The 18,528-nt window shown below is 41.2% G+C and overlaps 1 protein-coding gene across 14 annotated transcripts in view; it reads left to right on the top strand.

Moving 5' to 3' along the window:
* Positions 1 to 18,528, top strand: part of Jmjd1c (jumonji domain containing 1C) — a 162,155-nt gene that overhangs the window by 53,954 nt on the left and 89,673 nt on the right. For all 14 annotated transcript variants that reach the window (XM_087596796.1, XM_087596784.1, XM_087596787.1 and 11 more), the window contains exon 2: positions 3,457 to 3,621. Coding sequence is in view for 2 of the 14 variants with exons in the window: in NM_001191719.4 (NP_001178648.4) it covers positions 3,457 to 3,621 (165 nt within the window). In the remaining 12 variants the exon portion in view is untranslated. The remainder of the gene's footprint in view (positions 1 to 3,456; positions 3,622 to 18,528) is intronic.

Genomic DNA, 18,528 nt, shown 5'->3' with positions numbered 1-18,528 from the left:
TTCTGGCATGGGTATTTGATTATTTCCTCAGTATTTATTGAGGGGACTTATCCATTCTCCTTTGACGTGACATTAAACATTCATGAAGACCAAATTTCATTTCTTATAGATTTATTTTGTGTCATCTTCTTATTGATTTTTGTCTTCTATCTTTTTTTACAATATTCTTAGATATGGCAGCTTTGTTTTCAGCTTTAATTTAATCTTTATTACCTGTGTGTGTGTGTGTGTGTGTGTTTGTGTACGTGCTCACGCACATTGAGGAGCATGTAAACAGGGTCAGAGAGCAATGTCTGCAGTTGGCTCTCTCCTTCCCCTCTGTGTGGGTTCCAGGGTTTGAACTTAGGCTGCCAGGTTCACTGGGCCAGCGTCTTTATCACCCGGGCCATCTTGCCAACTCAGGGTTCAGTTTGAGTCTAGTAGTGTTTTAGAGATCTGATCCTTAATTGTTTTAGCTTTCTGTTTCTTTGTACTACTGTGTGCTTATTTTAGAATCCATACAAAGAAAACCCTGATAGATTGTAATTGGAATTGTACTGAATCTCCAAATCAGCTTGAGTAGAATTGATTTTAAAAACAAAACTGAAATTTCAATTCATGAATTTAGTTGTTTTGTTTAGTCAGCTGAGTGTTGATTTTTTTCTTCCCATGATCATTTGCAGTTTTCCCCATCTGTGTTCTAAGCCTATGTTAGGTTACTCCTTTGTGGTTTCTCTTAGCTCTGTGTACTCGCATTCCGTTCTCATTGCCGCAATAAAATTCTCCACAAAAGCAACTAGGAAGGAAGGAAGAAAGGAAGGAAGGAAGGAAGGAAGGAAGGAAGGAAGGAAGGAAGGAAGGAGGGAGGGAGGGAAGGAGGGAGGGAGGAAGGAAGGAAGGAGGAAGGAAGGAAGGAGGAAGGGAGGGAGGAAGGAAGGAAGGAAGGAGGGAAGGAAGGAAGGAAGGAGGGAAGGAAGGAAGGAAGGAGGGAAGGAGGGAAGGAAGGAGTGTTCTGCTTCATGGATTGGGGGTACAGTCCACCGTTGAGGGGAAGGCCCAGCAGGAGAGTGAGGTGGCAGGTCATGCCCTGCCTCAGTCAGAAGCAGAGACAGGAATGCTGCAGGCTCCATTTGGAGTGGCTCTTGTCACTCAGTCAGTTCCCTAACAGGCGGCTCCAGAGAGTTGCCTCCTGGCCTATCAAGTTGGCCATCAATACGTCAGACAGCTTAGGGTTTGAAGCAGGGCCTGTTCCAACTCAGGTCTTCAGAAACCAAGCCCTTTGTCAAAGGTTTATCACTCGTTCAAATGTCAGTCTTTGTTAGACTGGCACACTGGCCCACCCAGCTGGAAATTCAGTGATTAGCTTCTGTTAGGGTTTATAGATAATCTGTAATCAGTACTTATAAACCAAAGGTGTAGATTAATTGATGTTTTAAATGAGAGGCTATGTATTTTTTCCTTCTACTTTCAATTAGCTTATATTTTTATAATTGATATTTGCCCAAAGATTCCATGGTGGACATAAAAAATATTTTTTAAAAACTGCATTATTTTATGGCTATGGGTGTTTTTGTTTGCATGTATTTCTGTGCATTCTGGTTAACATTTTAGAAAAAGATCAGTTAAAATCAGACCACCAGAATGGAACAACTCTTTTAAATTTATTTTTACATTCACTATCATTATCTAAGGTACTAAGTGTATCCTTATTATTTTTGTATTTTGATAGTCCAACAGTATTCAGTATAACCATTTCCCTACCCATGTAAAGTCTGTAGATACTGTTGAGTGAGATGTCTTTTGGAGCACTTAGGTCATCCGAAGTTTCTGGTTATGGCACCAGTATGCATACTTTGTCAAAAAGTAATTTCATACTAAATTCACACTCATTCTGAAGTAGATTTTAAAAATATACTCAAAAACAAAACAGATTTCAAGAATCTTATTTGTTGTGAAAATGCTGGCGCTGTTGATCCTTGTCAAGCACATTGGGTTAGATAAAAGAGAAAAAGGAGTCGGGTGGGGCGTGCCTTTAACCCCAACCCGAGGATGAAAGCCTGGTCTGCTAGCCAGTGCCAGGTGAGTGAGTCCTACACAGCGAGACCTGTTTTTTTAAGCTTATTGAGTGATGACCATGCTACTTGTCATTCCTCTTTCATGGTTCCCGGGGTTAATAAAGATATTGTAGAGGTCCATTGCACACCATTGTCGATTCCTTACCCTTCTATACCAGTGTGTGCATGTACCATGAGGGAGTCAGGCTCTACAGGCTGCAGGTGTCTTTGGGAGTGCAATTGGGCCTCAGTTGTTTTGATGTTTCGGTTGAGTCCAGAAAAACAATTAGAAATGTTGAGATGTCAGTGCACGTTGCTCTCATACACCCAGTTCTCCCCTTTTGCAGGGCTCAGGTAATCACGGGCTCTATAATATGACTAAGCTTCATCCTTAGCTTGATTTGAAACTTTTGATGACTGTTTTAGTTCAGGTTCCTATTGCTTCAACAAAATACCATGACCAAAAAGCAATTGGAAAGCAAAGGGTTTATTTGATTTACACTTTCACATCATGGTCCATCACTGGAGGAATTCAGCACAGGAACTCAAGCAGGGCTGGAACCTGGAGGCAGGAACTAGCTGATTGATGCAGAAGGGTGCTGCTCATGACTTGCTTCTCAGAGCTTACTCAGCTTCCTTTCTAATAAAACCCAGGAGGCACCACAGAGCATGGGCTGGGCCCTCCCCGTTGATTACTAATTGAGAAAATGCCTTACAGCTGGATCTCATGGAAGCAGAATTTCAACTGAGACACCCTTTCTGATGATGTCAAGTTGACACTCAAAACCAGCCAGTACAGGAACCTAATCAAAGCAGATTTTGATTTTTTTTTTTTTTTTGGTTCTTTTTTTCGGAGCTGGGGACCGAACCCAGGGCCTTGCGCTTGCTAGGCAAGCGCTCTACCACTCAGCTAAATCCCCAACCCCTTGATTTTTAAATTTTTGTTACAAAATTATTTATATAGACAAAGTTATTTACATTTGCATAGATGAATCTTGTAGCAACACTTTCATTGTTTTTGATACAGAATATTTTTCTTGGTAGTCTAGTAGCAAATCAGGGAAGCTCTATAGATAAACTCAGGGCTGGCGATGTACAGCAAAACTATTAGTAAAGGATTTAATACTGGACGCTTGTTACTTGACATTTCTTTACTGACTAATATGTACTGATGAGCATTCTGAGCTACTCCTCTCACCATGGAGTAAGGTCCTCGTTCTGAGAGAACACTGCCAAGCTCCAGCACTTGGGGAGGAAAAGCAGAAGTCACAGTTTGAGACCACTCTGGGTAACATATTATACCAAGACCTCTGCCAAAAAAACTGAATAGTGGTGTTAATAATGTGTTTTCTAATTCTGCTTCAAGGGCTAATATCATTGTTGTATATTGCTCATAAGTTGAATGTTTTCTTTTTCTTTATAGGTCTACGTGGAATTTGATGACCTTGAATGGGATAAACGGGAGTGGGTTAAAGTTTATGAAGATTTTTCAACTTTCTTGGTGGAATATCACTTAATCTGGGCCAAAAGGAAGGACCCTAGCCAGACTCAGGGATCAAAGAGCAGACAGATTCAGTGGCCTGCGCTGGTAAGATCTCTTCCAGTTTATTAAGTGTTCTCAGTTGTTTGCCTAAGATGAATGAACATTGAATGGAAGGTAGACGTGTTTGGCCAATTACAATTTAGTATTCTTGAAAAAACATGACCTATCCGAACTTTCACAGCACTGTTGCATGTAGGAGTTTTGTGTGTCAGTTTAATATTTTTTCAGAATATTTAGTTCATAAACTTTGTTTTATTCAGTTAGGTGAAAACTTAAATTTGGTTGTAGACTATTGAGAAATAGTCATACAGATGTTGTCTGTATGTGTGGACCAGCTGTGTTGAATAACACTTTGACGTGAAGACAGACATACATGGCAGGACACAGACTCTTCTTGGTCTTGTTAGTCAGTTCTCACTGTAAATCATAACATGTTCAAGTAGTGGGTCAAATTAATTTGTTTCAGGAAATGTTTTGTTTAAGAAAACATTTTAATAAAGTTCTCATTATTTAAAGAGTTTTTGAAAGAATGTACTAACTAAGCACGATTACAAAGTTCTGTTAGGCAAGTCAAGTATGGTTGTAGGTGTGAATGATAGTCCCAGCAGTTTAGGAGGTCACCTGGGAGGGTTGGAGCAGCAGCATCTATGTAGTGAGTTCTAGGCTAGCCTGACGTCCTTTCTCTAAGAACAAGAGAAAATTTTATTAGGAAAATAACCACATTTAATAACTGTTACTGTTTTCTGCCAAAATGCCTAGCAAGGCATATGTAGGTACAGTTTCCTTTAAACCGATCTTATATTGGCATGGTGGAAATCCTTTAAAAATTAATAGAGTCGTGAAGATGACTCAGTAGGTAAAAGTTTGAACTTCACTAGAGGACTAGATAGAGTTTGGTTCTCAATACTCATCTTGGGTGAGCCTGTAACTCCAGTTCCAGGGGACCCAAAGATCTCCCCTGACCTCTGGGTGCCTGCACGCACACGGTGCACTCAGAGATGCACACAGTCACACGTGGGAAAGCATCCCTTATCCAGTTTGTGAGGTGTTTGCTGGAACTCATGACTGGTCCATGCCAGACGCCGAGGTGAAAGCTGGGTCCCGAGCACTCCACTGATGAGCATACTGTAGCCTCCAAGGGTGTAAGGATAATTTGCTTACATACTGTTTCTTATTTGAGTTGGGTAACTCCTTAATGCTTTTCCACATATAAAGTAGAAATTTACTTTATCTGTTTTTGACCAGTCCTTTTAAAGTTTGAAGACATTTAAAGACATTTAAAAAATAGAGGCAAGGGATGTAAGTCAGCCATATAATCTTATTCTATCTCTGCAATCAGTATAAATAGAAAAGAATTAAATAATAGACCACAGGACAGAAGGAATGAATGAAATGAATCAATAGCATTTCAAAAGAAAATATAGACAATGATTTTCATGAAATATACATTTTATAGAAAACTTCCAAATAGCAGTGATAATCTTTTCATTTATAGGCTTAAACAAGTTTATTAAATGAATATATTTCAGCTCCCAGTGTTCAAAACAGAACATTAAGCCAGGTGCGTGTGTGTTGGCTTGCCTTTGATCTCAGTGAGTTCCAGGCCAGCCTGGTCCACATAGTGAGATTCTGGCTGGCCACGGCTTCATAGTGAGACCTTGTCTCAATAAACAAGCAAAATTTTACAAACCAGGTTAAATGAGGCATACATCAGGTTTAATAATATAGATCAACAACAACAAAAGATTAAACTGTGGCTTTTTTAAATCAAAAATCCCAGCCATTCGATTTTACCAATAAAGACTCCAGAGCCGGATGCTCAGAGAGACAGAGTACCCAGTTGACCTTCCTATCTCCCCCCACCCCCACCCCCACCCCCACCCCCAAGTCGCAGAAGGAAAAGCCCCTCTCCTTCTCCATGCTGTTTAAAATACCTTCCAGCCCAGTGTGTCTCCTTTCTGTTTACTTAGGCTCACCTCCCTGTTACTTGGTCTGCCTCTAGACCTAAGGTCTGACTTACTGAGCCACACCACCACAGGACTGTTCTAGTTCACAGTCTTGGGGAGCACAAATATGATAAAATATCATGCAGCAGTGACTAACGTGATGCTTCAGTTTTTTTTTTTTTTTTTCTCCCGGAGCTGGGGACCAAACCCAGGGCCTTGCGCTTGCTAGGCAAGCGCTCTACCACTGAGCTAAATCCCCAACCCGATGCTTCAGTTTTTACACCTTAACTTGAAAATCAGTTTAAACATATGAATATATTTGTATTTATGTATGAGTTTTGTATGAAAGTTTCAGAAGTAGGAAGAATTAATATCATAAATAACCAAACTATTTTATCCTAATAAAGAGTAAAAAGCTTTAGGCAAATCATTACCCTATCTTAGATTGAATTAAAGTCAAGTTAAAATTCTGATTAGTGTTAATATATTTCCAACTTGATGAAAAATTTCCAAGGAACTATTTAAAACCATTTTTGTCCTTAGTTCAAAATGCCTTTTTTTTTTTCCGGAGCTGAGGACCGAACCCAGGGCCTTGCACTTGCTAGGCAAGTGCTCTACCACTGAGCTAAGTCCCCAACCCCTCAAAATGCTTTTTCTGTTGAAAATTTTTTAACATTACTGCAGGAAAGATGGCTTGGTGATTAAGAGCATTTGCTATCCTACCAAAAGATGAAGGCTCAGTCTCCAGTATCCATATGATGGCTCCTTTGTTCTCTGATGTCTGCCTCCCTCTTTGAACTGTACCAGAAGGCACACATGTAGTACACACACATGCACTTAGCACACGTGCATACATGCAGACAACGCACTTCGCTGTGGTTTTAGTAAGTGCAGCTAACTTAATTCTTCACAGTGTACTTTATCTCCTCACTTTTCATGCCCCCACGGAGTTAGAGAACAAGGATGGTAAAACATACCTAACATCTGACATGAGCCATTTTAAATTGTATACTTCAGCTATAATAGTTTTGTTTATGTACTATGACCATTATCTACAGAATACCTTTTCTCATACAAAACTTACATCTTGTTATTAAGTTGCAATTCTTCACCCTCCTCTATTGGACATTATTTCCTTGTTTCTGTGTCTTTATTCCAGATACCTACTATAAATATAAGTGTGCAGTTTTCTTCTATAACTGGATTATCTCACTTAGCATGATATCTTTAAGGCTAACTGGCTTTTTTCATGTTTTGTGAACATGAGTATATAAGTCTCTTTCAGTTTTCTTGGGTTTATGTCTTAGAATGTATAGCGATTCTATTTTTTAAAAAGATTTATTTATTTTATTATATGAGTACACTGTTTATGTCTTCAGACCTACCAGGAGAGGGCATCGGATCCCATTACAGATGGTTGTGAGCCACCATGTGGTTGCTGGGATTTGAACTCAGGACCTCTGGAAGAGCAGTCAGTGCTCTAACCACTGAGCCATCTCTCCAGCCTGAGATTCTATTTTTACAGTAAGGCTCACTGGCCTTTTCCATGTTGCAGTGAACTTGAGTACATCATAAATCTCTTTCACTTTTCTTGGGTCCATATCTTAGAATTTATGGTGATTCTATTTTTTACTCACTTTACATCCTGATTGGAGTCTCCACTTTTTCCAGTCTCCCTCTCACAAAGCCCTTCTTCTCCCCACCCTCTTTGATAAGGGAAGTGGGGGTACCCGGGGGGGGGGTACTGGCACATCAAATCGCTACAAGGCTCATCTTCCCCCACTGAGGCCAACCCAGTTAGGGAACAGAATTCTTAGGCAGGCAGAAGATTCAGGGACAGCCCCAACTCCAGTTACTGGGGGTTTTGCATGAAGACCAAGCTACACATCTGTGCAGGGGACCAAGGTTCAGTCCTTGCAAGCTCTTTGATTAGTGGTTCAGTCTCCATGAGCCCCCAAGGGTCCAGGTTAGTTGATTGAGTTGGTCTTTGTGGAGTTTTTGACAGGCTTGTCTGTGGTCTGTATTGGTTATGCCAGTTTACTAGGGCTCCCATTTGGTTTAGATTTAGTGTTAGTCCTCCTCTTACCCCTCTCTCTTGTGTGAGAGTGAGAGAGAGAGAGAGTGTGTGTGTGTGTGTGTGTGTGTGTGTGTGTGTGTGTGTGTGTGTGTGTGTTAGCAAGCTTGACAGCTGTGAAGAAGTCTCTTTTCCATCTCATGTGGATGATGTTGAGTATCTTTTCATGTCATTGTTGGCTAATTATATATACCTTTGGAGAAATTTCCCTCTTTTACTTGGCAAAATTTGAATTGTTTGGTATATTTTGCTATTGAGTTTTAAAAATTCTTTATTGTAGATAGTACTTAAGTTTCAGATGAAAATATAAAGATTTCATAGGAAAATGTTCTCTCTCATTCTTTGGAACCCTTTTGTATTCCAAAACAATAAAACTTACAGAATGAATCTCTCTCTCTGTGTGGTGATTTGAATATGCTTGGCCCAGGGAGTGGCTCTCTCAGGAGGAGTGGCCTCGTTGGCAGAAGTGTGTCACTGTGGGAGTGGGCTTTGACACCCTCCCCTTAGCCACGAGGGAGCCAGTCTTGTGTTCAGCTTCTCTAGCGCCATGTCTGCCTGCATGCTGCCAGGCTTCCCACCATGAAGCCAGCTCCAGTTACATACCCTTTGTAAGAGGTGCCTTGGTCATGGTGTCTCTCCACAGCAATGGACACCTTGTGACACGCCTCAGTATAAGGGGGTTTAGAAGAATGATTTATAGGCTTCAGGCCAAGTAATCCAACAATGGCTATCTGTGAACAGAAAGCCCATGGACCCAGTAGTTGTCAGTTCACAGCACTGGATGCCTCAGCTGGTCTTCAGTATGTGTTGGAGTCCCAAAGACTCCAGTGCCAGTAAAGGAACAGATGTGAGGGCAAGCAAGCCAAGAACAAGCGCTTCCTTTTTTCATGTTGTTCTGTAAGCTACCAGCAGAAGGTGTGGCCCACATTAAAGGTGTTCCTTTCTGCCTCCTGCTCCAGATCAAAGGTGAGCGTCTCCTCCCTCAAAGGTCCAGACCCACTTCAAACCAAGCAGAATGTCTCTCACAGGTGTACTCTCCATTTCTGGATTGCAGTTCATTCCTTATAGAGTCAGGTTGACAGCGAGGAATAGCCATTACACCTTTTTACAAACTGTTAGCAGTCCCCTTTGATTCCTCCAAGTTTTACATTTTAATGAATCACCTAGACTTTGTCAGTTTAAAAAAAAAATTCAGTGAAGTGTTTACTGTGTAAGCACAAGACACGAGAACCCGAGTCTGGATCCCCACCACCCATATATAAGGTGAGGGTCAGTGTCAGTCCTGTAGCTCAACAGTCCCAGGAGGCTTGCTTGCCAGTCAGCCAGCCCACCTCCATGTTCAATGTCAGATGCAAATTCAAAACGTAAGGGTGGCAAGTGTCAACCTTGGCTTCTCTAATAAAACTTGCTCTGTAAACCAGGCTGGCCTTGAACTCAGAAATCCACTTTCCTCTGACTCCCAATTGGGTTGTAACCACCTATTTAAGAAAATCTGGCTTGGGGCTGGAAAAATGAATGCCTTATTGGTTAAGAGCACTGTTGTTGTTGTCTTTCTTCTTTTTAAGATTTATTATGCATCTGAGTACACCTTTACTGTCTTCAGACACACCAGAAGAGGGCATTGGACCCCATTACAGATGGTTGTGAGCCACCATGTGGTTGCTGGGAATTAAACTCCTGACCTCTGGAGGGGAAGCCAGTGCTCTTAACCACTGAGCCATCTCTCCAGCTCCACTGTTCATAAAGAGGACCCATGTTCAATTCTTAGCACTTACATGGTGGTTCACAACCATATGTAACTCCAGTTTAGGGGATCTAACACTCTCTGCTCCTTACACATATTCTACATGCACATAGTATACATACACAGTTGTAAGCAAAATACTCAGACACATGTCACTAAGTCTTTAAAAAAGCCAAGACCTGAGAAGTGGCATAGAACAACAGAAAGTTATTTTCGTACAGGTCTGCAATCATGTTTGTTGGGTTAGGTCCTTCTAGGGGTCATAGTGGGACAGGGTTTGTTACAGACCCTTCCTTCCCTTTGACTTGGAGATGGCTGTCAGACATACTGGATTTAGGGCTCAGTTAAATTACTTTTATAAGGTCCTGCTGGGGATTAGCTCAGTTACAGAGCATGCAGAAAACCCTTGTTTTGCTTTGTTTCCCTGCAGCATTAAGTTAAACTGGGCCTGGTATTGCATACCTGAAGTCCCAGCAGTCACAAGGTGGAAGCTGGAGGATTGGACAGAAGTCCAGGGTGAATTTTGCTGTAGAGTGAGTTTTAGACTTTACTAGGTTACATGAGACCCTGGGTCACAAAGCAAACCACAAGCCATCCTGTCTGTAAATGAGCTTAAGTTTTAGAGATAATTGGCAATTTATACTTCAGTGTATGAATTAAAGAATTAGGATGAGCTGATCAATTTAACCCACGCTGTGTGCTGTTATAAATTTATCACAGTCTCTACTTCTACAAAAAGATGAAGACAAAAATTTCTCCTAACAAATGTTTATAAGCCAGGTGGTGGTACTGGTGGTCCGTGCCTTTAATCCCAGCACCTAAGAGGCAAATGTGTTTAAGGCCAGCCTGGTCTCCAGAGCAAGTTCCCCTACAGCCAGGGCTGCACAGAGACACCCTGTCTGGACAATCAGAGGTAGTTATGGGGTTAAGGCCACCGAGTCGTCTTCTGACCTACATACGTGTCTGTGCTGTACACATCGACAAATACAACAGCAAAACTCAAGAGTATAATACATACAAATTCATTCCTGGAAAGTTATTATTAGTAATTATGATTATAACTAGTTATAATTAGTAATTATTAAAATGCACTTGACTTTGATCATAGCCAATATGAACTTATTTTCCTATATTATCATAAACAGTGATTTTCAGAGGAAATGCTACAAAAGTCTCAGGACTAGTGCTCGGTAAGCACTTTTAAATGCTGTAGCAGATGTAGCTAAAGAAATAGACACATTTGTAGATTTTAAAGTTTGGCAGTAAACATATGCTCAAATCATGCATGAGGGTTTTGATTTTGTTGTTGTTAAGCAGATTAAACTGACTAAGGAATGTTTTCTATGATCTCTGGTTCTTTCCCACCTAGTCCAAGCTCTCACTGGTCTTAACTGTATGGCCTAATACCATAATTGGTATTTCTGTAACAAATGATATCAGTAATAAGTTGATTTTGCATCTTAGACAAAAGAACTTGACATTTAGTATGCCTACCAACCTAGAAAAAGACAGTTTACTAATATGAATGTTTAAGTAAAATATACTATTTTATTTCTATTTGAGAAAGTTCATATTTTGAGCTTAAGCAGCTGGTTTCTCTTCTCTACTCTCTTCTCTTTTCTCCTTTTCTTTTCTTCTTTTGTTCAGATTCTGTCTATGAATCCTAAATTCTCTTTCTCTCAGACACAGCAGTCTGAGAATGTCTGTCTGAAAAATAGAGACAGCCTTATGCCCACACTTCTGTTATGCAGTATGAATTATTTTGTTTGAATTCTTGACAGTGGCAACTGCAGTAGCTAACTTCGCATTTTAAATAAGCGTTCAAAAGCTGGAAATTCATGGAACCTTTTTTTTGGGAGGACTCAGTTTGGCACCACAAGAAAATATTTTCTTTGTCCTTTGCCTACCTGTAGCTGTAGCCTGAAGCAGGCAGATTGCCAGCACAGGGTTGTAGTCTGCATAGCAAGTTGCAGGTTAATTCATAGCAAGTGAATCTGTAAGAATATTATTTTCAAATATCAGATACATAGAAGTCTCATTTTTTTTTCAGACATGATTGAGACTTGACAGCACTGGGATTAAAGACGTGTTCTACCACTGCCTGTCAAGGGTCCAAATTTTTAAACACATTGAGAAAGTGAGTTCTGACCATTCAAAAAGAAGGCGTCCAGTCTTAACAGTCTTGTTCACTGCTAAATGGCTCTATATCTAGAAAATGAATTTGGAAAAATAATCCTAATAGTGCCATTAACTCAGAATTATGTTGTGGGCAGTAACGAGTCTGACTTGTTGTGCAGTAGGAGTTAGAAGGACTGGACACACCAATATTAAATCAAGTGTGTTACTGCGGACGCAATGCAGCCCGCAGTCACAGAGGTAGGGTAGGGCCTCGGTACTGGTGGGGAGTGCGGTGTTTGTCAGAGTGGATGGACTTATGTCAAAGGATGCAGTTGACTGGTGCTGCAGTGGCCTGATGTTTGGGTGCTCTGGCTCTTAACTCTTCAGGGGATGGAAGTTGTGTGTGGGGAGAGGCTGGGGGGGCTGGATTTCCTTTTTAATCATTTATATTATGCCAGGTCTATATCTCTGAGTAAGTATACATCAATTTCGATGTACTTTTTCTGGGGGGAGATCCATCAGAATATTCAGTTAATTGGAATTTCTCTTCATTGTTTTGAGCTGTGTTCCCTTTGCACATGAGAGAAAATGTATTAGTGTTGTCTTAGTTGGGTTTCATTGCTGTGAAGAGACATCATGACCAAGGCAACTCTGTTAAAGGACAACATTAAATTGGGGCTGGATTTAGAGGTTCAGTCCATTATCATCAAGGTGGGGATGTGGCAGCATCCAGGCAGGCCTGGTGCAGCAGGAGCTGAGAGTTCTACATCTTCATCTGAAGGCAAACAGGAGAAGACTGGCTTCCAGGCAGCCAGGAGGAAGCTTCTAAAGCTCATCCCACAGTGACACACTTCTTCCAGCAAGGCCACACCTCCTGTTAGTGCCACTCTGCACCAAACATATTCAGACCACAACAATAGCTATTGCAGGTCCTTTAAAGGGCAGCCTCTGTAGACTGATCTCTCTGAAAATAATAATCTGCTGCCTGACACTGTCTACCTTAAGATTTAGGCTGAGGAGCTGAAGCTGAAGGACAGAGCTCAGTGGGAGAGAGCATGCTTATGTGTGAGGTCTTATGTCAGAGACCTAACAGGGAAAGACTGCTAAGTCCGTAACTCAGAAAGGTGGGTCTGGAAACCTGGCATTCTTGGGGTATTTTCCTTTGTTCATGGTTTCCTAGCTATAATATTAATTTCTAAAGTAACAAGCTTTGAAGATACATAAACCATTTTTATCTCTTCTTTTTGTTTAATGTTTTGTCACTATTTGTTTTATGACCACACCAAGTTACTATCGATAGGAGAGTTTGTGACTCTGAAACCAAACATAGACTGCTTTACCTAAGATGACCAAGCACCGATGTTTGCCTCACTGGCACTGTAACTGTGCCGAGCCTATAGCTTTAGTGCATTATCTTTGATACTTGGTTTTATTAGTTTTAGGTTTTTAGTTGCTTAATGGAATTGGCATTTGTATACTGTAGTCTGTTTGATCTGTACTTCTCTCTTTTCTAGAAAATGGAGATTATCAACTATTTTAATCATCACAGCCTTTAACTCTTGATGTCTTATCTCTGGGATTGTATCTTCCAGTCATTTTTCTTAGGAAAAAAAATGTCAGGTATATGGTCTTCACATTGTGGTGCATGATTCAAAGTGTACAAGTTCAAAAGGTTGGTTGATATTTCTGGAGAAGGTTTATATTTCTTACCGAGGTGGTTTTGTTGGCAAATGTAAGCACATTTATAAATAGGTTAGAATTTATGAATATGGCTGTGCAGTCTGGAATAGCAAGTTGTACTTTCACTCACGAAAACAAAAACCAGGGGCTGGAGAGATGGATCGGCAGTTAAGAGCACCCGTAAGGATGATCAGAATGTGAATGCTTCACTCCTTCTTTAAATGAGGAACAAGAATACCCTTCACAGGGAATAGAGAGGCAAAGATTAAAACAAGAGACTGAAGGAACACCCATTCAGAGCCTGCCCCACATGTGGCCCATACATATACAGCCATCCAATTAGACAAGATGGATGAAGCAAAGAAGTGCAGGCCGACGGGAGCCGGATGTAGATCTCTCCTGAGAGACCCAGCCAGAATACAGCAAATACAGAGGTGAATGCCAGCAGCAAACCACTGAACTGAGAACGGGACCCCCGTTGAAGGAATCAGAGAAAGAACAGGAAGAGCTTGAAGGGGCTCGAGACCCCATATGTACAACAATGCCAAGCAACCAGAGCTTCCAGGGACTAAGCCACTACCTAAAGACTATACATGGACTGACCTTGGACTCTGACCTCATAGGTAGCAATGAATAGCCTAGTAAGAGCACCAGTGGAAGGGGAAGCCCTGGGTCCTGCTAAGACTGAACCCCCAGTGAACGTGATTGTTGGGGGGAGGGTGGCAATGTGGGGAGGATGGGGAGGGGAACACCCATAAAGAAAGGGAGGTGGAGGGATTAGGGGGATGTTTACCCGGAAACCGGAAAAGGGAATAACACTTGAAATGTAAATAAGAAACACTCAAGTTAATTAAAAAAAAAAAAAAAAAGAGCACCCGGAAGGTAGTTGAATCCCAGGGGATCGGCGTCCCAGGGGATGCTGCTGCTGTGGTGAAACACCATGGCCAAAGTGGCTGCTGGGAATAAAAGTGTTTATCCGGCTCAGACCTTTATATCACTGTCCATCATAGAAGGAAGTCAGGATCTCAACTCAGGCAGGGTAGGAGCCTGGAGGCAGGAGCTTCCGCTGCCCATTCAGCCTGCCTTCTGAGAGAACCTTGGGCCATTAGCCCAGGGCTGACCCACAGTGGGCTGGGCTGGGCACTCCTCATCAATCACTAGTTACAGCTAGATCCTATGGAGGTATTTGCTCAATTAAGGTTCCCTCCTTTCAGATGACGCTAGTTTGTGTCAAGTTAACATGAGACTGGCCAGCAAAGCCAGGTTTCCTTTTCTGACTTCCTCAGGTATCCTGCACACAAACAGTATAGACACACATGCATGCAAAACACCCATACACATAAAATGAAATGAAAGTTAAGCAAGAATTGGGGTTATTTGCTGAGTTTGCCTTTTTAAAAGCAATTAATAGAATTTTTTTTTAATTTTTTTTTGTAATTAATAGAATTTTTAAATGTTTGTTGAATCTTTTTTGTTAGACAGGCCCTTATCTAAGCTGACATAGACCTTATATTATAACCTTTAATTTCTGATCCACCTGCTTTTTTTTTTTTTACTGAAGTGCTTGGATTATACCATCTCTCTGACTCTTCTTAAATTGGGGTTCAGGTGTTTTTATGGGGGGGTGGTTGAATTCACTGCCGGGAGCTAGGCACAAGGTTTACTTGGTGAAGGGCTTGCCTAGAATGGTGAAGCCAGGGGTAGTCCCTAGCACCACATAAAACCTGCCTAGTTTGTGCATCCTGTAATCCTGGAACTTGGAAGGTGAGGCTTGAGATTCCGGACTGCAGGGTCTTCCTCTACTATGTAGCAAGTTACAAACCACCCTAGAACACATGAAACCCCTCTTTAAATACATAATTCCTGTCTCATCTTCCCCCACCCCCAAGTATTTCATACCTTCAACCTATGTTCTATGTTCTTAGGTTTTTTTCATTTTTCTTTTTATCTTCAAGATTTTGTATGTGCGTATGTGTGTCCTGTGTGAGTTTATGTGCACCATGTGCACACAGGTACCTGAGGAGGCCAGAGGATAGTATCAGTGAGTGCCCTGTGTGTGCTGGAGACTGGACTTGGCTCCCTAGGGTAGCAGTGCTCTTGACATGTGAGCCGTCTGTCCTAGCCCTTGCTTTGGTTTGCTGGAATGTCTGACTTTGTATCTCAGGCTGGTCTGGACTGCTGTTGATCCTCCTCACAGTCTTCACTCACTCTGCTCATCCCCCAATGTAACTTTCTCTTTCAGCCCTTTTTGGTGGTCTTTCATTTTCCTTTTTGCCCCTTTCTCCTGATAATCTTACTTTCCTAGATAGCTGAAGCTGGGGTTGAAGTTTTATCACCCTGATTTACCTGCCAGTCTGTATACTGAGCACGTTACTATTCAGATTATCAGTTTATAATAAAGAACAAATTGAAACACTAAATTGTGCACTAGGTGAAGCTTAGATTCTCGCATTTTAGAGTAGTGTAACTGAGCTTAAAATTCACCTTGTGCTGGGGAGAAAGCTCGTTTGGGAAAGAGTGCTTGCTGTGAAAGTAAGAGACTGAGTTTGAATCCCCAGAGCTCAGGTAAAGCAGTCCATGGTCGTGCATATCTGTTTAATTCAAGTGTTGTGAAGTTGAGACAGGTACCCTCTAGAGCTCACTGAAAGGAGGGTAGCTCAGGTTTAGTGCAGGACCCTTTCTTAAAAAGTAAGGTGGAGAGCAATAAAAAAAGATACCTGACACCCCCCTCCCCCCCGCCCCAGCCTCTGACAGGTGCATAACAGTACGTGCAACATATGGACTTGTGCACAGTTCTATTGAGCTTTTTTGGGGGGAGTGGGGGGGAGGGGATATGTAGGAGGATGTAACCATAGTCCATTGGCCTACAGTTTTAAGTTTAAAAAGGTAGTCCAAAGGTAACGGTTTTGGATGAAATTAAATGTCTTATTAAGTTGCAGTTAGGCATGAGTTACTGTGCTAATTTTTATCATTAAAATGTCAGTGAGCCTCCAGAACTGTTAATAAGATCTAGTCAAGTGGTGGGGAAGGAGGCGGCAGAGGACTTGCCTAGAATGCACAAGGCTCTGTCATCGCCAGTGCCACGGCAGTGCCACGGCAGTCAGTCTGGGGCATGCCTGGCATTCCAGCACTTAGGACATGGAGGTAGGGGAGTCAGAGGTCAAGAGGATCCTCAGCTACATAAGGAATTCAAGGCCGTATTGGGGTGTATGAAACTCTGTCTCAAAATGAAATGAAATAGAGTAAAATAAGAATTTGCCTGAGTATGGCGATGCATGTCTGTCACTTCCAGGCCAACCAAAGCTACCGGTCTCAGTACCCCTTACCTCCCGCCAAGGCAAATACAAAGTGTCTTATAAAGGAGATATGTAAACAGTGTGTGGGGATTGATTTACAGGAACTATTGTTTCATCTCAGGGAAATGATTTAGTATTTGATAATCCTGAGTTTGCAATGACTTTACAGAATATAGAACATAATAATTATTGTGAATAGTAATGAGAATTGATTATGTTAGTGTTTCTTGCATAAATATTAAAAGTTTTCCCTCTTGTTTAGAACTAAAATGTAATACTGTTTGTATGTTTGTAAGGAACTTAGTCAAAACTGTTGTGTCTATATTTTGAGGTATCTCTAATACCCCGGTTTCCAGTGAGACTCATGAAAGTGAGAGTAAGACTAACTTCATGATAATGAAGCTAATTATACCTCACTCTGGCACCAGCCTTGCAGTCCTTCTGATAACGTGGTACTTGTCACAGGTGTATGATGCTAGGTGTGTCTATGACACCCTGCGGTCTCTCAGGGCTCCTGTACATCGTAGTGTTCATGGTCCATGAAGTGAGAACTTCCAGAATCCTTGTAGCTTTTAAAAATTAACAACATAGCTGGTTGTTGTGACTTACAGCTTTAGTCCTAGCACTCAGGAGGCAGAGGCAAGCAGATCTCAGAGTTTGAGGCCAGCCTGGTCTACAGAGTACGTTTCATGACAGGCAGGGCTACACAGAGAAACCCCGTCTTGGAAAAGCAACAACAACATCAACAACCACAAAACTAAAATGAAAATACATGACATTCTCATCATCTGTTGTCACATTCTTGTGCCATAGTGTAATCGTCTTAACTTTTTATAAGCTTTTCCACAATCTGCTACTTCCCCAGATTCCTATAACCACTGTTTTTATTCTCAATCTCTGTGAGACCAACTTTCCAAGATTTCCTGTCAGATTGAGATTATGCCACAATACCTCCTTAGTACTTCTTTCCCTGTGCCTCACTTGTTTAACTCACCGTGATCATAACGACTTCTGGTTCAATTCACGATACAGCAAATGGCTGATCTTGAGTCATTCTTTTTACATTTCTTTTTACATTCACCACTGCTAGCATTAGAGACAGATTTCTTGGCTGTTATGATTGTGCTGAATTAAGCTCGATAACTGAGGTGCTGTTTAGACCTGCTAATTTCATTTTCTTTGGGTAAAACATCAATAATGAGATTTCTAGATTATGTGATAAATTCCCTTTTTAATTTTTGAGTAAATTTTATACTGTTTTTCTTAGAGTTGTACTGATTTGCATTCGGGTCAATCATGTGTTACCATTCTCTTTCTCCTCCCAATAGTCTCAATTAGTATTTCTTATTCCTACCTTAATATTTGTTCATTTGGTTTGATGTTTTGAAATAGGTTCTTGCTATGTAACCCAGGCTGCTCTTGAATTTGAGTCCTACCTCCATGTGTTAAGTACTTGAATTGAAATACAAACTAACCTGTTTCTGCCAGAGAAACTCCCCAGTTTTTCCTCTTCCTGTCTCTTCTTGAATCAGGAGACCAGTTGTTTCATTTCTTTTTTCCTTTTTTAAAAAACACACTTCTTTTTTTGAGACAGTATCAAGTAATCTAGGCCAGCCTCAAAATTTTCTATAGCGAGATGTGGCACCAAAGGCTGTCTGGTCTTGGTGAGTTCTAGCTTGGTCTCCATCGAGTTCCTGGACATAAGAACAGCTCTCTGCACAGCCTAGAATGGCCATGCAGATGGTCTGCCTTCCACTGCTGGGATTACAGGGTCAAGACACCGTACCCAGCGCAGTGTGCTGGGTTCTCTGAAGGTGAATAAGGAAGAGCATGGTTTCCCTGTGATTGTGAGCTTCTGTGTCTTAGGTAAATGCCTCTTCAGTTTCTGCTGTCCAGCTGCATGGCGTGTTGTTTTGGATATTGTTGTGGTGGTGTTTAAATTAGTCCTTTCATTCTAATTTTTAGTAGCATATTATTTCCTAGGGACTAGTCAAGGGCATTTTTCCCTTGATAACCTTTAACTTTTGAACTGTTTTACTAATATTTAATGATAGAATTTCTTAGACATTATGACAAATATGGAGAGGAATATTA

The sequence above is a fragment of the Rattus norvegicus genome, chromosome 20 (genome assembly GCF_021556685.1).
Source record: "Rattus norvegicus strain SHRSP/BbbUtx chromosome 20, alternate assembly SHRSP_T2T, whole genome shotgun sequence".
Taxonomy (NCBI): Eukaryota; Metazoa; Chordata; class Mammalia; order Rodentia; family Muridae; genus Rattus; species Rattus norvegicus.
This window is presented reverse-complemented; position numbering and strand designations above follow the sequence as displayed.